This window comes from Bos indicus x Bos taurus, chromosome 8, assembly GCF_003369695.1.
Source record: "Bos indicus x Bos taurus breed Angus x Brahman F1 hybrid chromosome 8, Bos_hybrid_MaternalHap_v2.0, whole genome shotgun sequence".
In the NCBI taxonomy this organism is placed as follows: Eukaryota; Metazoa; Chordata; class Mammalia; order Artiodactyla; family Bovidae; genus Bos; species Bos indicus x Bos taurus.
The window spans coordinates 44200090-44221451 of record NC_040083.1 but is presented as its reverse complement, the minus strand read 5'-3'; the positions used below and the strand labels follow the sequence as shown (position 1 = coordinate 44221451).

Sequence of the window (21362 nt, the reverse complement as noted above, 5' to 3'; positions counted from 1 at the left end):
CAAGATCCCTACCCTTCCACATAATTCACTTGTCCTTTAAAGTCTGAGAAGTACTGGCATAGCCTTGAAGCCAAGACCAGCTCTTATGTCCAGCACAATTGCAAAGTTACCCTGGCACCAATAATAGCATTGCTGGAAGTAAGTCATTGACCAAATACAACAATGAGGAAAGATATAGGAAAAAAAATTTCTTAAAGATCAAACACAAGAGCTCCAAAAATAAAGCAGTTTTGGGATAATTTAGTATGGAAAGACACTCAGCTACAACATCTCCAGAGTATATATTCTCAAGTGGATGAGGTAGATTATAAACAAATAAACCTAGTAGTAGTGGTAATAGTAATAGTAGTATTAATAGTAATTACTAGTTGGATAAATACCAGAAAAAAATCAGTGGGATCTGTGACAATAATGGGGTGTTAATTTTAATAATAGCATAACAATTATAGTAATAATAGCTAACAGAGCTTAGATTTTACTCTAGGTATTCCAGGAATCCATGGAAGGGTTTTAAGCACTAGAAGTGACCTTATCAGTTATAAAGATCATGGCTGAGCAATCCAAAAGATCTTATTAAAAAGCAAGTCATATCATATTAGCAAAGCATTCCAACGACTGTCCTCATGTCCCACCAACCCCAGGTAAAGTCAAAGTCTTCAGTCCACCAGGCCCTCCGTGATCTGACCCCATCACCTGCCACTCTCCACTCCCCTTCCTCTCTCTGCTCCAATGACACTGGCTGGTCTCCTGTCCCTCACACACAGCAAGCATGCTTTGTGCTTGCTCTTTCCTCTGCTTAGGACACGCTTACCAAAGTATCCATATGCCTGCCTCCTCCTGTCTTTCGGTTACTATTCAATGTCAACTAATCAAAGACAGAACCCATGACAGTCCTACATAGTACAGCACACATAAGTCCCTAATTTCCTTTTGTCCTCTATTTTCCTTACTTTGTTTAGTCCTTTGGGTTACACACATTACCCTTTAATATTTTCCATCTTATTTATTTCCTCACTACATATAAGTTTCACTGCTATACTCTTGAGACTCTGGAACAAATCTAGCATATAGTAAGTATGCAATAAATATATTTAACAGAATTAATAGAAAAAATAAGTGATGAATAGGCTTTCTATTAATTAATTCTATTCATTAATTAAAAAATTTTATTCATTAATAAAAAATGAATAGAATTAATGAATAGAAAAAAATGAATGAATGATGAGTGAGTGGCTGCAATGTTAAAAAAATGCATTAGAGAGTGAGAAGTAGAAGAGAAAAAGGAGAAAGATCAGATGGAAGGCTATCACGGCAGAGCTGAGTGTGGACCCTGTCTTAGACTAGACTAGAAGCAGTAGAAATGAAGAGAAGTGATTCTATCTGAAAGTATCTTTGGAAGGAGAATGAACAGAACATGTGGGTAGAATGAAATATGGAATGGAGACACTACGGTAGCCAGCCTTCAAGATGGCCCCCAACAATCCATGCCTCTGGCATTCATGCCTTGGTGCAGTCCCCTCCCACAGTGAATAAGGAAGATCTGGGTGTTTAGTAGAACACTGCAAAAGTGAAGGTGTGTGACTTCCCAATAAATGACACTGCCACTTCTGCCTTGCTGTCTTGGATTGCTCACTCTGGGAAATAGTGGCCACCATGTCACTGGGACATTCAAGGAGGCCCTGTGCAGCCACCTGGACCGAGAGCACCTGAGTTCTCCCACCAACAGCCAGCATCACTTTCCAGCTATGTTTAAGTGTGTAGGTGAGCCATCTTGCACTGGACTGTGTAGACCCCACCGACATGCAGCTATGTCTGAGTCAAAACAACCTGCCTCCTCGCCCATAGAAACTGTGAGCAATAATAAATATCCGTTGTTATTTTAAGCCTGTAAGTTTTGTCATAATTTCTTACACAGAAATAAATAAAACAGGGACAGTGAGGAAAGGAGTCAACTCCCAGCTTCTACCTTTAATAATCTGATGAACGATGGTAACATTTATTAAGATGGGAAAGATATAGGACAAAAATTACATTCATTTTTTCCAGAGCCATGATAAATCATGTTCCAGGTGCTTTTGTTATATTTTATTTCATCATTCAACTCATTTTGAGTATTACCATGAAACAAGCAATGTTGAAGACCTTGCATATGCAGCAATGCAACTATTCTCAAGGAGTACGCCTATATATTCCAAAGCCTGAAAAATATTTGTAACTTAAATTCATTATTTTCTCTCTCTCCCATTTTTTCAGAATTATTCTTATAGAAATAATTCTCAAAGGGCGGAAAGTTATGTGTGTGTACACATTTCCTACAGTGGGATCTAGATATTGGAGGTGAAAAATTTTAAACAATTCCTATAAATGTCTAATCATGAAGAACCTATCAAAGTGTGATGTCTGAACTTAAGGAATATTCTTCAGCCATCTACAAGGGTAATCATGAAGATCGACCAGTTGGGCAGACTGGGTGAACAGTCCAGAGTTATGCTCCTCTTCCATAGGGCAGAGCTGTTGCTGGGCAACAGATGCCCAGCCAAGGGCTACATTCTCCAGACCCACCCTTGTAGCTATGTGTGGCCGTGTGACCAATTTTCAAAATGAGGAAAAAACTAGTGTGAGAAAGAACAGAAGTAATGCGTGTTTGTTCTGGCTAGAAACATTTGTTCTGGCTACATGTTAAGAGACGTTAATACGCCTTTCTCCTCACTGTTTATTTCCCCTTTCAAAAGCTCTGACTTTTGAAAGTCAACAAGTGACCATGCAGCTCTAGGAGATGCCAGCACTAGAAGGTGGAAAGTACCTGAGTCCCTACCTCTTCATTGGATGGACAAGAGTCTTTGCCCACCAGCAACATCCACATTGGACTATTATGTGAGTGAGATAAAAATTTCTATTGTTTTAAGGCAATAAAAATTGCCTAAATTTCAAGTTTATTTGCTGTAACAACTTACATTTTCTTAAGCAGTAGAGAAGGAACATAGACAATAATTTAATGCTAAGTCAAAAATGCAGAAATCTAAGTAACTTTTAAGCTATCACAAAAATGTACAATTACGTACACTTTGGGGCTAGCACTTAGAAAGTAATAAATAAATAAATATGCAAAGAAATAAAAATGTATAGTTTGTTAAATAGCAAAGATTATAAACATATCTTTATCTTGTTAAATTTGAATTTTTTAAAGATAACATCTAATCTGTTTAAAGTGAAAAAATACACTTGAATAAAATTTCAACCTAAAACATTTTAGTTATCAGTGGAAATTTTACCTGTGTAGATCTACTCATTAACCCCCCAATATGCCCCCCAAAATACAGCAATGCTGGACACTGAGGATAACTCTAGTTGAGAGAATTCTAAAAGGAAACAAGTGCTGGAGGAGATGGAGGAGAATAAGTGATGAGGCTTCTAAGATAAGACAAGGAAAATCATGAAGATATTTGTGTACCACAGGAGCGCTCACCAAAAGGGGCCCTCAGCAGAAGAGGATTTAATCAAGGGGCTAAGATGACCTGCTCCATCAGTACCAGTCAGCCTCTTTCCCCAGCAACTCCTGTCATTGTCCAATGGGCTCGTGAACACAGTGGCCAATGATGGCAGGGACAGAGGTCAAGCGTGGGCTCACCACATGGACCTCTATACACTGAGGCCAACATGGCTGCATCTACCACTGAGGACTCCATCTGCCCCCAGCAGAGACCAACCCTCAGTCCAGTCTCCACCTGTGTTCATATCACCTCTGTGCGTCTGTGTTCTCCTCTGTGAATTCTCCCCCTCCCAATTCAGTTCAGTTCAGGTCAGTCACTCAGTCATGTCCAACTCTTTGCGACCACATGGACTGCAGTACACCAGGCTTCCCTGTCCATCACCAACTCCCGGAGCTTGCTCAAACTCATGTCCATTGAGTCGGTGATGCCATCCAACGATATCATCCTCTGTCATCCTCTTCTCCTGTCTTCAATCTTTCCCATCATCAGGGTCTTTTCAAAGGAGTCAGCTCTTCTCATCAGGTGGCCAAAGTATTGGAGTTTTAGCTTCAGCATCAGTCCTTCCAATAAATATTCAGGACTGATTTCCTTTAGGATTGACTGGTTGGATCTCCTTGCAGTCCAAGGGACTCTCAAAAGTCTTCTCCAATACCATAGTTCAAAAGCATCAATTCTTCGGCACTCAGCTTTCTTTATAGTCCAACTCTCACATCCATACATGACTATGGAAAAACCGTAGCTTTGACTACATGGATCTTTGTGGGCAAGGTACTGTCTCTGCTTTTTAATATGCTGTCTAGGTTTGTCATAGCTTTTCTTCCAAGGAGCAAGCATCTTTTAATTTCATGGCTGCAGTCACTATCTGCAGTGATTTTGGAGCCCAAGAAAATAGTCTGCCACTGTTTCCACTGTGTCCCCATCTACTTGCCACGAGGACAGAATTAGATGCCATGATCTTAGTTTTTTGAATGTTGAGTTTTAAGCCAGCTTTTTCACTCTCCTCTTTCACTTTCATCAGAGGCTTTTAGTTCCTCTTTGCTTTCTGCCATAAGGGTGTGTCATTTTCATATCTGAGGTTATTGATATTTCTCCTTGATTCCAGCTTGTGCTTCATCCAGTCCAGCATTTTGCATGATGTACTCTGCATATAAGTTAAATAAGCAAGGTGACAATATACAGCCTTGATGTACTCCTTTCCCAATGTGGAACCAAGGCAAATGTCATCAGAAAAGCTTTGGCTTTCAAGATCTAATAACTGGTTAAAGAAATAAAACCGTTGGAAGCCCTGTTGTATAAGTAAAAAGCACCCCAAAAGTTAAAAGATCTAGATTTAAGTCTTGGCTCTACCCCTGATCTAAGGCAAATCATGTAATTTCTCTGAGGCTTGGGTTCTTCATCTGCAAAGTCAAGAAGGTTCAGAGTCATGAAAAGTTACTTAAGATGGGATTACATAAACCCTCTATGAGCTTCAACATGACACAAATCATGCTATTGCCTTACCCAAATTGTCTCCCCTCCCCCATTTAAAATTTAATTTTAGACCTTAGATAATCCTTTAAACTACCACTTCCCTTTCTGAAAGTCTTAGAAGTACCATCCTCTGCCAATGTTGCAGACTGCTACCTTGCAAAGAAAAGATGGTCTACTTCCAATACTGGCTTTGGTTTTGTTTACAGCACTAAAGTAGGCAACATCTGACTTTTACTCACATGTGAAATCCAGTCGCAGCCTGGGGAGGTCTGAGCTGTGTCACTCTGCTGTTCCCTCACTGACCCTCTCAAAGGGGCACTGGAGGAAATCCATGCCCATACCATATGATCTGTCTTTTCTTTGTTTGTTTTGTTATCAATTTTATTCCATTCTTCTTCAATGCTCCATGTGATGATTTCATGTTCCCATGCTGGAAGAGTTTATTTACTAAAATCCTTGTACAAGAATTGAATTCTTTAAGGGATGAAATCCATCTCAAAAAATAGCCATAACAACTATCTTAACAATTATATACTTCAACTAGAATTTGTTTTCCTGTTAAGTGATATTGCTTTATTTTGAGAATAGCCTTGACACTTAACAGGATACATTTTTCATTAATTCTTTTTTAACACATTCAACAAGTTCCTTTAAGTGAAGGGGCACTTCAGTAACATGGTTGGCTTGTCTTTCAATTTGCAAAGTCCTATTGTTAAAGTGATATTCTAGGCCTCACTTAATGGATTATTAAAAATCTTAGTAAGAATTTTGGAGGCCTTTTCTTAAGAATTCAAATACATTTCAGATTTTCTTGTAAATCGAGGATTCTCTGAACTGTATATGATAATGTCTGTGTTTGGCTGGAAGAAGAGAAATCCCACCCAGCCCTGCACCAACCTGGGTGGGCCTTGCTGCCCCTGAGAAACACGTCTTTCAGTTCCACTAGGAAAGGGGGCAAAGTAGACCCAAGTCATGGTCACTCGCACATTCACATGAAGGCACACAGACACAGGCCCCAGGGTCTACGGGGAGCCATGAGAACACTGTCACACAGGCGCCTGCAGACACACGTGAGGTACACACCTCCCCAGACACACAGATCCACAGAGCCAGCACGAACTTGTCACCCCGTCTTAACTTCTAAATGCTTGGGAAAGAGAGGGTGTCGGCTGTACCCATGTACAATTGTCATCAATCATATCCCATGATGCAGTTACTCATAATCCCTCTGAGTCTGTTCTTCTAGATTCCAATGTCTTCCACCGACTCTTAAACCTCACCTAGATTGCATCACTGTTTACTCCACCCATGAATGGGCACAGCAAGTACCTCAGGATTCGATATGCCCCTCCACATACCAAAGACCAGTGTCCTGAGAAAGAGAAAATTTTATTATATGAAGCTTTCTCCCAGCATGTCCATACTTTATACCACGTGCTATATACAACGAATTATTTAACTGCTTTTATTTCTGATGGCTCCCTCTTTTCAGAATACTAACAACTACTCTTCTAAATTAGATTTAGTACGAGTTCAGTTTCTAATTAACTCAGATTAAAGTTCTAGAGAGCAGCAATATATAATTTAAACCCTGGGGCTAAAATCTCAAAGTAGATGCAGAATTTTGATTCCAAATGATTATTCCCCAGCAACATAACACTAATGAAAGCAGGATTGTTTTCATGTGTAAACTCCCGTAAATAAGATTTCCCCTTTATGATTTCCTTTTAACTTTAAATGAGTAATAAAAAAAAAAGAGTCCCAGAGAGAGAAAAGAAAAAGTAAGCATGACATTCTTCAGTATCCTCTGTTCACTATGTCACATCCCTGTAATTCTCAAAGTGAATCAGAGAGAGTTAAAGAGCACACGAGACAGAAACTTCCTTGATGGTTCACAGAGAGTGCTGGTCAGGACCACACAGCCTCCACCACATCCACCTACGAAGTGCATGGAAAGTCATAAACACAAAGATGCCTGTTTCTCATCTTCTTGGTTAAACAAAAAACAAAAGCCATGAAGGAAACCCAGAGTCAAACTGCCGTGGATGGCAGGGTTTCAGGCTCTTGTCCCAGCTGTCAGAGACGAGTGCCAGCCCCTGATCAGTGCTGCACACGAGTAAGCAGGAGATGGTGAAGTGGAATTTTGAGAGATAACAAACTTAAGACATGGATGTGATTATCCAAACATCAAGGGACTTCTCCATTTGCACATGGATAATTGTGCAGTTACACACTTTGTTACGGGGAGACCAGATGGGAGCAACAGAGCTCATCCTCAGCTGCCTGTTGCCCTCGAAGTCTTGACACACACCCAGGAGCCAGAAGGAGAGATGAGCTCTCATTAGATCCAAACCAATATGGGTTTCACATTCAATTCCAAACCTCTCTACAGGTGTAGAAAAGTCACAGGTATCTGCAAGTTTGGCCCAAGTTCTGTTCCTCAATTAGTCCACCAATCCTCAAGGTCTCGCTGAGCAGATATCAAGCTTTCCTTAAGTACAAACTGGGGGCAACGAAACTGGAGCTTACGTTCCTACTGGTAATTAGGTGCTTGGAAGATACTGAACTCTACCTTAAGATAGAGGACATGGCTCACTGAAATAAAAAAAGGGCCTATCTGCTGCCGCTTTTCAAAGTGATCAAGCCATTGGATACCTGGATAAGAACTATTGGATCTATCCAGGTCAAGAAGGCAGGATTGAGTGCCCTGAGATAAACTGAGATTTTGGTATTCAATGGGAAATGATGTAAAAACAGATTTGCCACCTACCGACTATATGACTTTTGAAAAGATTCTGAAATCTCTGTATTTCAGTTTTGTTACCCAAAAGATGTAGGGTGAAAGATAGCAACAAAGCCGAACTCCATCCAGTACAGTGTCTGGCACCCAATAAATCCTTGATGTATTTCCTTTGTCTTCCTTGCTGGTATCATTTCTTAATTCTTAATTATGAATTTCTAATTCACAGTAATTGAACACTTTGATGTTTTACTAACCTGCAGTCATTTTTTAATCATATATATATATATATATATATATAACACATTTGAAGAAGTGAAGTGAAGTGAAGTGAAAGTCACTCAGTCATGTCCAACTCTTTGCTACTCCACGGGCTATACAGTCCATGGAATTCTCCAGGCCAGAATATGGGAGTGGGTAGCCATTCCCTTCTCCAGGGGATCTTTCCAACACAGGGATTGAACCCAAGTCTCTCACATTGTAGGCATATTCTTTGCCAGCTGAGCCACAAGGGGAGCCCTATATGACATTTATATATTTTATATGTGACATTTATACATATATGACAAATACATATGTGGAATATATGACATTTAGGAATTATTCTTAAGAAGAAAAAAAAATCATCTGTAAATCTAAAAGTGATTACAGTAAACATTTCAGTGTCTACCTTTTGTCCATGTGTCTTTATGTATCCTCCTCTCTCTTTCATTTACATACTTATATATTTTTACAAAAGGGAAAGATGTAGCCAACATCTTTCACTTAATATATCTACTCCTTCCATGGAGCCTATCTTTCTCTCTCACTGAATATTTTTCCACAACGTTATTTTAGTGCTGTATAGTCTTCCATTATTTAAAGGTAGCATGGTTTACTGACCAATATAAATGTGCTCTTTTAGCTAAGTTTTTATACGTAAATAGGAAAAGGAGTTCGTCAAGGCTGTATATTGTCACCCTGCTGATTTAACTTATATGCAGAGTACATCATGAGAAACGCTGGGCTGGAAGAAGCACAAGCTGGAATGTAGATTTCCGGGAGAAATATCAATAACCTCAGATATGCAGATGACACCACCCTTATGGCAGAAAGTGAAGAGGAACTAAAGAGCCTCTTGATGAAAGTGAAAGAGGACAGTGAAAAAGTTGGCTTAAAGCTCAACATTCAGAAAACTAAGATCATGGCATCTGGTCCCATCACTTCATGGCAAATAGATGGGGAAACAGTGGAAACAGTGGCAGACTTTATTTTTTTTTCGCCTCCAAAATCACTGCAGATGGTGATTGCAGTCATGAAATTAAAAGACTCTTACTCCTTGGATGGAAAGTTATAACCAACCTAGATAGCATATTCAAAAGCAGAGACATTACTTTGCCAACTAAGGTTCGTCTAGTCAAGGCTATGGTTTTTCCAGTAGTCATGTATGGATGTGAGAGTTGGACTATAAAGAAAGCTGAGTGCCGAAGAATTGATGCTTTTGAACTGTGGTGTTGGAGAAGACTCTTGAGAGTCCCTTGGACTGCAAGGAGATCCAATCAGTCCATTGTAAAGGAGATCAGTCCTGGGTGTTCATTGGAAGGACTGATGCTGAAACTGAAACTCCAATACTTTGGCCACCTCATGCGAAGAGTTGACTCATTGGAAAAGACCCTGATGCTGGGAGGTATTGGGGGCAGGAGGAGAAGGGGACGACAGAGGATGAGATGGCTGGATGGCATCACCGACTCAATGGACATGAGTTTGGGTGAACTCTGGGAGTTGGTGATAGACAGGGAGGCCTGGCGTGCTGCGATTCATGGAGTCACAAAGAGTCAGAAACGACTGAGCAACTTAACTGAACTGAACTGAAAAAATGTTTGAGGACTAACTCACACTATGGAATAAATTAAACTGAAAGTAGCTTGCCACTAATTAAATAGAAAAATAGTTGTGTCAATGGGATTCTCCATGCAAGAATACTGAAGTGGATAGCCATTCCCTTCTCCAGGGGATCTTCCTGACCCAGGGATTAAACCCAGGTCTCCTGTACTGCAGGCAGATTCTTTAATGTCTGAGCCACCAAGGAAGCCCCTATAACATGTCTACAATCTGCACAAGTGAAATGTCTTCTTTCTCCTTTAACCACCAAACCTGCTCACTAAAAAACTGCTGAAGTCCATGATGAGGAGTGAAAGGACCATGTCTGTATCCTTGTCTTGGCCCAGATCTTCTTCTTTCATTGCCCCATCTATGCCTCTGACTTGCACCATCCACTTGTATGTCCCATGCCAGGCTGCTAACCTGCCCATGTTGCTGAGCTCACAGTAGAAAGCTGTCCATGCAAGATTAGTTCTTAACTAGAATAGCAAGATTTATATTACTTATGTTTCTTACTAGCAGTCCATCCAGCTCTAGCACAAATTCTATTTATTACCACAGAAACATAGGGCATTTGGGAACATTTAGTCACTTCCTTCAACTCTGTGCTGTCTTCAGATATCTGGGACTCTGCTCCACACTCTCCTTGAATATACCCAGGGAAGAACATGTATCTTTGGGGATAGGCTGTCCCAGGCACATATATACACATATATGCTACTTGATAAACTATATAAATGCTTAAGAATACTTTCCATTTGGAACCTTTATAGGTAGAGAGAATTATATATATATATATATGTGTGTATATATGTATATATATATATATATATATATATATATACACACACACACACATAAATATTTGTTTATATATATAATACCCAAAACTCAGTATTTTTAGCATTTTTATAAATAGCATATTATTCTACACATATTCCAGTATATGTATATATTTTTTCCCAGAAAAATCTCAGTCTCTCTTTATAGCTATGCTCTAGTCTCTCTTTATAGCTATGAATAGTTGTCACAGTCAATTAAAATACAAATATGTGGATCTTTAAATAAATTCCATCAGACCAATATCTGGTTGGGAAGTAATTACTGTCCATTTGCTAAATGACTCAATCCGTTATACTATTTTCCAATGAACTAAAGATTTCTGGCAATCATAGATTTACAACTCAGCAAGATTAAACAATTTACTGTTATTTACGACAGCAAAGCTGGGTCTTCTGTATTATATTCCACATTAGCATCTGTCACTTTACATTTGGGAGATCCTGTCCAAAAAAAGATTATGCCTCCTAACCAAACATTCAGCAGGACTGCAGGAACAGGCACCCTGACAAACATCCTGACAAAATACTTTAAAGCATCACTAGAGCTTGCAGCTGTGCGTTTTCAGACGACTCAGCAGATGAGCATGGAGTTTCTTAGCCTCTGCTCAGTCTGTTCCTCTCAGTAATCTCTCACATGGTCCAGTCCATTAGGCTTTAAAATCCTCATGAAATGAACAGATTAAGATCTGGCCTCAGTGGAGCAGGTATAGAAGGGGTGGGTCTGCTCTTAGCACAGTCTAAGCCTCAGAAAGATTTTAGATTGAAAAGCATGGCATTGACTCAGCTGATTCATAACAAGAAATAATGCACAGATCATGCAAAAAAAAAGTCTTGTATGTTGAATTACAGTCTATGCCAGAGCAGCTGCTGCCACCTCAAGTACCGTGACAGGGTGCATGTGCGTGTGTATTTGTGTGTGTGTGTGTGTGCGTGCGTGCACGCGTGTGTGAGAGGGGAGAGGATCATGACTTGAGCAGGTGCCTCCCAAGCCGTAGCCAGCAGCCTGCAGAAATGCCAAAAGCCGTGCCTATGGAGCTGCGATCAACAGGCACCTTGTACCAGTCAGGCTACTCAGCGTAAAAAGCACATATGCACATGTCCTTCTTTTACCTGGAGGGATAGTTTGGTTTTAATTGAGTCATATGAATCAATAAATAATTGATAATAATCCATTACCTCATTCAATCCTCCCAAAACCCCTGGAAGATGTGGGAGGAAGTATTATGACATTCCCTAGTTTTATAAATGAGGAAACAAATCCCAGAAATCTAGGCAACTTCCCCACAGTCATATATGTTGCAAACAGTAGTACCATAATTCAAGTTCAGAGCATCTCCTTTCTTCACTGCTTTTTAGGGATGTGTTTAACTATGAAAGTAATGCATACATACGTGTGTAATTACTTAATAAAGAGACATATATGAAGTAGAAAGGGAAAGGATTCCTCTCCCCCGACCACACACACCCTCATGCCCTAGATATATTCACTGTTAACTGTAGGCAGTATGTCCTTCCAACCCTACTTTATATACCTAATTATATACACATAAGTAGGATCATGCTACATCATGCTACACATGATCTTCTACTAATTGCTTTATTTCATTTTAACAAACTATAATCCACATCTTTTTCAAGTCACATATAGACCCACTTCCTTTATTTATGGATACTGATGCATTCCTGGTATAGTTGTGTCATAAATTATGTACCTGCTCTCTACTGCTAAACATATAAACTGTTTTCAAGTTTTCTTTAGCAAAATGTTGCAGTGAATATTCTTGTACATAAATGTTTCCACATTTGTATTAGAAATTTACAGGATGGATTCTTAAATTCAGGGATTCCTAGATAATTGGACAAGTATTCTATTAATTTGGATACATACTGACCAACTGCCTGACGAAAAAGTTGTAGCAATTCAACTTCCACCAAGAGTGAACAAACATGACAATTTTCCAACATCTATGCCAGCTGAGTATTTTCTATGTTTTTTCAAATTAATGGATTATTTTTATTTGTATTTCTTTGGTTACTAGTGACACTGATCATCTTTTCATACATTGGTAGTTGTTGACAATATTTCTTATAAATTGTTTGAATTTTTTATTAATTTCAGAAACCATTTCATATATTATGATACTAGCCATTTGCTGTAAAACTCTCCTCCCAATATTCTGTGCGGTCTTTTGTCAAGTAGGATAAACTCTGGTCCTATGATTTCAAATTCCTTTCTCTTTTTCATTGTAAATATCTTAAATACAAAGCCAGATATCCCTAGTTAGCAAACCAGATTCTCACTAGAGGAAAACAACTGAAAGGCAATAATTGTTCTATTTGTACAAAATACCTATTAGTAGAGACTTGGAAAAGGAAAGAAAATTGTGACCTTATGCCAAGAAAAAAATGTCTTTGGGGACTGAATATTCCTAAAAACTACAGGCATTACTCTAAAATTTGATGTCACTAACAATGTAGGAGATGAAAGATACTTAAAGACTCAGAAAATGTGGGCTTTAACAAGTCTTGTGTATATCCTAGATATCCTCTTATTCATAACTAGTGTGAGTCAAGTCAGATGAAAGAACGCAAAACTTTCCCTTTGGCTATGCAAATATAAACAGTAAAGGCGTATTGGCCAAATCTTGAGTATTTGCAATTAGCTGTCAAGGCTGTACACTAACAAAGGACATTGCAGTACTAGCTTTCTACCTTCAATTTAAAAATCCCTGGGCAACATAGATCTTTTTTGTTGTTTGTGTGTGTGTGTGTGTGTGTGTGTGTGTGTTTTGCTGCCTATTATTCTCAAATAATCATATTCAATATTACAGTGTTCGTTCATGTCACTGTTGTCTAAAAGAAGAGTGGCCAAGGCCCAAAAGATGAAGGTTAAGGTTGCTAAAGCCAATACCTCTGCTTAGATTCCCCCTAAATAGGTTCCAACTTCTATTCCTCAAGGCTGTACAGAAATTAACAAACTTCCAGAGTTCACAAAGGGAACAGATGTTTTACAGAAAAATTTTAGGGCAAGTTTCAAGCATAATGCTGCTGATATGTATCTGCCTTTTCAACAAACATCATTATGTTTTATCACAAGATTTAATAAAGCAGCTTAGTTAAAAATGCCATCTGGGTCTCTGGACACATTAAACAAAGCTTAAAATAACCCACCCCAGCAACTGGGAGGGCCCAGCTGTTCTCAAAACCTCTCCTACTCCTTTTACTTCCTCATAAAAAAGTAAATGAGGACTTAAGGCTACAAGACTAAAGAATGAACTGACCCAAACAGGGAGATGGATGGAACCAAGGGCTCCCTAAAACTTGCTATTGCTTATATAACAGATTTCCTATTTTCACAATTCTGGGATGAAGATTTGGGAAGGGAAGCAAGATAAAGTTGTGGTGAGTCCTTTAGGCTTTTCTAATGTACTACACACCAGTCCTTCCTAATGTCTGAGCCAGAGTAGACCATTCCATTCACCTATTCTGAAGTTGACACGAGTAGAAAATACAGAGCAATCACTGTCCAGTTCTTTTCCCTTCTAGAGACAGGACCTGGAGCCAGCCAAACCCAGATTTCCAGATCCATTTCAGGAAGGAAGCCTTCGTGTTGAAGTACATGTTTCCCTCTCTTGCTTCTTGCTTCTTTCTTCTTTCCTCCTTACTTGCCACCCACCACCACATCCCAATCTGCTTCTCTTCCAAATGAATGTTCCTTGTCTTTGGCACCAAACCAAAATTTGTTCCTCAGATAGTTCTCATAATTGGCCAAGGTTCATATATTCTCATTCTCTGAAGCAAATACCTCTTCACGATCTATTGGAATCAAATACAATCTGTGACAGCTTCTATCCAGAGAGCACACCCAAGTCCCTTGCTGACCCAGCATTCCTCATATTCACTTTATTTTCTACCTCTAAAAGATTTCACAAGACATTGAGAAGCTCTTTAATTCTGTAAGCTGCACTGCAGGCCAATATTACTATCATTAATGCTGATCATCATGTGGCCAGTACAGTGCATGACTAGCCAAAAAATGGATTTTCTCTTGGCTAAATCTTGTAACAGAGCTCTACATTGTTTCAGTTCATACATAGAGTCAAATTATTATGTGAGATGTATTCAGTTGACTATAATAATACTCCCTTGCATTTCTTAGTTTTGTGGATGTTACAAAATGTTTTCATAAGCAGTGCTTCATTTGATTCCCAGGATAATTCAGAAATGCAGTCATACACAGTTTATAGATGAGAAAACAAATGGTTCCTAGGTATGTCAAGAGGCTAAAGCTTTGGACTGCAACTTGTTTGGCAGAGCTAGAAAATGAGGCAAGCCTTCCAGCTGCTGATTCAGTGCTTTCTCTACCATACCTCATGCCTCCTGGACTAAAGTCAAGAGACAGTGTGGTTATCATATGAAGAAATCAGGTTTGGGTTTGCCAATTCTGTATCTGTAGTATTTAATGGGGCTTCCCTGGTAGCTCAGCTGGTAAAGAATCCACTTGCCATGCAGGAGACCCCGGTAATATTCCTAGGTTGGGAAGATCCCCTAGAGGAGGGCATGGCAACCCACTCCAGTATTCCTGCCTGGAGACTTCCCATGGACAGAGGAGCCTCGTGGGCTACAATCCACGGGTGGCAAAGAGTCAGACATGACTGAGTGGCTAAGCACAGCACAGCATAGCACAGCACAGGACTTGGTGACCTACTTTTATTTTACCTAATCAATAATTGCTAAAAAAAAAATAATAATTGCTATAACAATCTGGCTCCATGAAACACACACATACATTTAAAATGCTAAGTTACACAACTGTGCTGTCTAGTATGGTAGCTACTAGCCACCTGTGGCTAAGTTGAAATCTTAATTAATTAAATTAAATGTAAAATTTGGTTCTTTAGCAGCATCAGCTACATGTCAAGTATTCAACAGTGAAGTGTCCTAGTTGGCTAAGACAGTGCAGATTTCAGAACATGCCCATTCTCACAGTAAGTTCTATTAGACAGTGCTGATATACAATATCATCTTAGAGAAAGAAGACTTTAGAAAAAGTCAGAAACATCTTAAGGCAGGCACAGTGCTGTCATCTGTTCAATATTAAAGATAGTTTAGGACTAAAAAAGAAGAATGTAACAAAGAGGAGAAAATAGACAGGTGGTCTTAGCCATTGATGGATCTACCCAGGGAAGGGCAAAGGCATTCTTATAGCCTAATATTATAATCCATTTAGCTTTTCAACTCTTTAAAACATTAGAATAAGTTGATACATAGAGTATCAACTTTAGATACCCTGAGGAGTATCTAAAGCTGTTGGAAATAGAAATAGGATAAAAATAAACTCGCTACAAACTAAGTTTAATCACACTTCATTTAAATAACACTATTTACTCCATGTACTTAGTTTTCTATAGTTTGTTTTTTGCTCTATATAGCAGGACATAATCTTTAAAGGGGGATTTAAATACTTCTGGAGATTTTTCAGATAAATTCACATAGCCCCATAAAAACTACTGTAAAAAGGTAGTTTTTTTACATTTTTCATTAACCTATTCAAATTAATCATATAAAAATCCAACAATATATTTATGTTATTGCTTAGTCACTAAGTCGTATCTGACTCTATTGCAACCAGTACTGTAGCCCACCAGGCTCTTCTTTCCATGGGATTTCCCAGTTAAGAATACTGGAATGCGTTGCTATTTCCTTCTTCAGAGGATCTTCCTGACCCAGGGATCTAACCGGTGTCTTCTACATTGGAAGGAACATATTTAACCACTGAGCTACCAGGGAAGCCCCATTATATTAAAAAAAAAAATTCATACCAATGGAGGTGGCTATTTCAACGAACTCTTACTCTGAAAATCAGTAATTAAAAAAAGAGAGGGAAATAAACATACATTCTGTCTTTCTATAAAGAACTATATTACAGGATAATCAAAGAGCCTACTAGTGAGAAAAATACCCAGTTTATAGAAAAATGTCAGCTAAAACATACAGATGGAATTAGAGAATTTGAAAGTCATCATTTTGAAATCTCTAATGAAATAATCAGTTCAAGTCAGTAACATTAATGAATGCTAAAACAATCGGGTAAAAGTTGATAAAGAACTGAATATTCACATGGTATGAATTAATCCCATAGGCTACTGCTAGTCCCAAAGGGGAAAATAATGGACCATACCACCATATCTCTATAATCATCTCAGAATCACGAATGATGAAACAACCAGAGATTATGTTTCTCATATTATGCAACTGAATACACACCATTGCCATGAAATAATCTTGGAAAAAGAAAAATATTAAACCTGAATCTAATTAAGCCTCTAGACTGATTTCTAGTTCACACACACACACACACAGAGGAAACGGAATGAAAAGGTAAATGACACCATGAAGAAGCAATCATAAAATTCCAGAAAGGAGGTGGAGGAGACATTTTATAGAAAGACAACCGACCTAGTCTCTTCAAGTCAATTTCATTAACAAAATAAAAATAAAGAGGGAGGTACTTTCTAGGTTAAAAGAGACCAAAGACAAATGTAATGTGTGTTCCTTGATTATAAGAAACAAGTTTGAACAATCAGGTATAAAAGACATTTCAGAATAACTGAGGAAATCTGAAGGTAGACAGGGTCATAACTAATATATAGAAATATTTTTTAAATTTTGTTTGGGATGTTAATGATATTGTAGTGAAGTGAAAGTCGCTCAGTCATGTCTGACTCTTTGCAACCCCATGGACTATACAGTCCATGGAATTCTCCAGGCCAGAATACTGGAGTGGGTAGCCTTTCCCTTCTCCAGCGGTTCTTTCCAACCCAGGGATCGAACCCAGGTATCCTGCATTGCAGTGGGATTCTTTACCAGGTGAGCCACGAGGGAAGCCCTAACGATATTATAACTATCAAGTAAAATGTTCTTTTTTAGAGATTCATACTGAAGAACTTGTGGGTAAAATTTCATTTTTTTAAATATACTTTAGCTCCTCAAAAAGATGAATCAAATATAGAAAAATGTGAACAATCCAGGACAGGGGTATGTGGATGTTGTAATTTATTATCTCCACTTTGCTGAAAGCTTATGAGTTTCATAGCTTTATTACAAAAATTCTTTAAATCTCAAATTGTACAGGTATTTGTCCAATCTATTTCAAACTCTATGAGATATTAAAACATTAACAGTGTAGTTTTACCTTCGAAAGATTGAAGGCAAAAGGAGAAGGGAATGGCAGAGGATGAGATGGCTGGATGGCAACACTGACTCAATGAACATGAACTTGAGCAAATTCCAGGAGACAGTGAGGGACAGGGGAGCCTGACATGCTGCAGTTCATGGGGTTGCAAAGAGCCAGACATGACTTAGCAGCTGAACAACAACAAGTGTATTTTATCATTTTAGAAATTCTGAAAACTTCTGTTTTCATCCAGCAACTATATAATCAAAGACCAACTATCATTTTTTATAGAAAATGTGCTTTGTAAAATTAACTTTTTCTATTAAAATCAAGATTTTCCAGAGAGAGAGAATTCAGTCCACCTGGTCAGATTCAAGTCAATTCAAAGAGAATAAATTCTAGATTCTACTATTTTTCTAGGTAGTTTATGAATATCCAATGGGAAATAAAAAATGGCCAAAGTATTTGGAATCTAAGTTCCCTATTCCTGAGTATAGTCAGCGAGTCAAGTCAGGAGGTAAGTGTATCCCCATCAATTTGCAATCACGCAAGGCCAATTTCGCTTACAGTGGTTCCTCTGAACAACCTTTCTCCTGAAGGCAGCCTTCTGATTCTCCACTTTGCTTTATCAAAAGCTCCAAAGAAGGTGAACAAAATGAGGAAAAGATTGGAAAAAACTGGTTGTTTGAAATCTTGATAAAGTCAACCATCCCTTTCCCCCATGCTCATCCATCCTAGAAGTACTACTTTCAGATTATTTAAGAAATGGTGCTTCTGTGTGGACTTCAGTTTATTCTTTCCTTTGTAACTGCTAGATTAAATTTGACTCTATTTTAGGCATATATATTAACATATGCTAACTATCTCCTAAAACTAACTCCATTCTTAAAGTTAATGTGTATTTATCAGAGAAGACGCACTGAAGAGACTGAAGAGTCCTTAGGGTAAAGTGTGCCAATAAATAATACAGCATAATAATAATTTGCCAATGAAAATCACCAACCATAGCTTCAAAAATATCCAGACCCATAATAAATACTAGACAGGCTATGTTTCTCTCCTTAGAAAAACTGGCCCAGGAAGGAGTATGAAAGCTGCCACAGCTCTTCCAAGGCTCATTATTCTCCATCATTCCATGGGAACAGCTTTGTCAGACAAAAGTAAAAGACTATTTGTCAACCTCTCTCCAACTGTCTGATTCAAGCCAACTTTCATCAATCCCAAGTGAGGAGCCAGAGAGAAATACAAGTCTTGTATCTTCAGCAGCAGCATCTGCTGGGGTTAGAGATCACAACTCCACAACCCAATGGGCTTCCAGTCCCCTCACCCCCACTTCCACCCAAACCAGGCCCTGTTTTTCCCAACTGCTTTTTGGTTATTAAAAAAAAAAAAAAATCCTCTTTCCCCTCCCGGAAACACTGAGAAGTGGGAATTATAGTAGATAAATGTAAAGAATGAACAACCTTAGAGCTGTTTTTTTTTTTTTTTTTAAGCAAGACATGAGAAAATTAAAAACGAGTTGGAAAGGAGGGGGGAAGAAATTCAAATGCCAGGTAATTGTTTGGTTTCACTTTTTAAAATGTTCATATTCATTTATACTCATTTAAACCTCTGCAGAGGCTTCCCTTAGAGAAAAGTTCTATGTGTGTGGATCTGACTGTATTAAAAAGGCTGAAATTCCTCATTTAGACAATGTTTCCCACAGAAAACTCAGGGACCCTTGAAATTAGGTATTCCCCTTGAGATGCTGCTGGCTCTGGAAAGGAGGAAATCAGGGTATGAGGATATGCCAAAAGGTGCATCAAATTGTAGGACAGGAAAAAAGAGGGGAGAAAGAAAAAAACTCAAGGTCTGAGAATTCAGATAGCAAAAGGAGACTACATAGGTCGTGGGAAAAGGGACAGAATGAAAACTGCAAGGGAGAAGGGGCCTGAAATGTTGTCAACTGTCAAAGGGCATCTAGGAGAGAAATTGGGAATAGCTTTAAGAAAAGCATGGCAAATCTCATTTCCGACCATTTAGATTTTCCTCCGGGGAACTGAGATCCCAGTCTGTATAGTTTCAAATTGACCCCCGCCCCTATCCCTTTCCTAGTCAAATCAATTATGAAATAACTCCACAAACCAATGATATTAAAAACCTTCACGCTTGCCAAATATGTCAGAGATAAACACTGTGTGTGTGTGTGTATGTGTGTGTGTGTGTGTGTGTTCTGAGCCAACACTACTGTTAAATTTGGCAGAGCCAAGATTTAGAGTGGAAGACTGCAAACAGAATACACGAGTGGTGGGGGTAGAACTATATTGGTAGCTGGAGGGTAGTGAAAGCAATCAGAGCAAATATTTTTAAAGGACGGAGGAAGAGAAAGTTGAAAAGAACAGCGAGCAGGTGCAGAACATGGTCAGAGTCCAGGGAGAGGTGAGGGCGATGTGGCATCCATCGGGATGCCCGGCGGGGCTCAGAGAAAGGCTAGGAACTCCTAAGGCCTTTCGGAGTGGCTAACACAACGTAGCCCAGGGGTCCCCGGTGCGCTGGGGACGCTGAGGGGGAGACAGCGGTGGGGCAAGGGTACAGGGCCTGGGAGAGCAGCGGAGCCGAGGAGCAGGATGGGGGTCGGGGCTGGCTGGAGGAGGGGGTGGCGAACTCCACGGACAGGGGGTCACTCACCCCGTTGGCCGCAGCCATCTGCACCACGATTTCCGTGGCCGTCCTGCTGAAGTACCTGCCGTCGCTGCCCACCACCATGGTGCAGCCCTGGCGGTCGCGCAGGTCGATGGACGACAGCACGCTCTGGATGAAGTTGGGCAGGTAGTTGCGCTGGCCCTCAAAGAGCCCGGTGGGCCGCCGCAGCCCCCCGCCTCCGGCCGGCCGCTGGTCCTCGTAGGGTGCCGTGGGCACCGTCAGCACCGGGATGGGGCTCCCCTCCATGGTGCCTCCTGGCCGGTCCTGCCGCGGCTCCCGGAGCCGGAGGGAATCTGCAGCCCGACGGGGCCCCCACCAGCCTGGCGGCGCGCCCGAGCTCCGCCTCGCGCAGCGGCCCCCTCCGCGGCCGGTCCGCGCCCGGCGCCCTCCCGCCGTGCAGACCGCTCCTCCCTCTGCGCGCGGCCCCTAGCTGCCCCGGCAGAGTTTGGCCTCTACCTTCCAAGAAAGTTTGCTCCCGCCCAACTTCCTCTCTGGCCGGAGAGCTCGATGTGCCCGAAGCTTCTTCTTTCTGCTGGACTCACTTTCGGGGTGTCCCCAAAGTCCGTTCCCAGTGCCAACTACCCTCACTGACTCTAGGACGCCTCCTGGCTGGCCTAACCTGAGCCTTCCCCGGGTGATAGCGTCTCTCCCGCACACCCTCCTTTAGAAAACAACGGCGGGGTGGGGAAAGTTTGAGCAGGATCCGGGGTCCGCTCCTGCACCCACAGCCCCTCTCCCCTCCACCTGGCAGTCCAGCCTCCCGGCCTCCCAGGGAATGAGCGGTTCACAAGCACCGGTTTCTCTTTTGAACAAGGGCAGGGGTGGAGTTGGGAGGGGGCTGAAACCTTTTGCCATCAGAGAACAGCCCCAGCCAAAAATAACCCTGGAAAGGCGAGCTGAGAATTGTTATCTTCTGCCAGCGCTGAAATTGGAGGCTGGGCGCTTCGAATGTGTGTGTGTGTGTACACACACCCCCACCACTACCATTTGTTGCAGGGAATCACATACTGTCAGGCCCTTCAATCCAGCAGGACCCACCCAGCTATCCACACTTCCCCAGGCTGTCTGAAGGCAGCACACTTCTCAGGAAGGAAAAACAT

The 21362-nt window shown here is 40.4% G+C and overlaps 1 protein-coding gene across 1 annotated transcript in view; it reads right to left on the bottom strand.

The window, feature by feature from the left end:
- Positions 1-21051, bottom strand: part of PGM5 (phosphoglucomutase 5) — a 213353-nt gene extending 192302 nt beyond the window's left edge. The window contains exon 1 of the mRNA XM_027549415.1: positions 20248-21051. Within this exon, the coding sequence (XP_027405216.1) occupies positions 20248-20508 (261 nt within the window). The 5' untranslated portion in view covers positions 20509-21051. The remainder of the gene's footprint in view (positions 1-20247) is intronic.
- Positions 21052-21362: the final 311 nt, after the last annotated feature.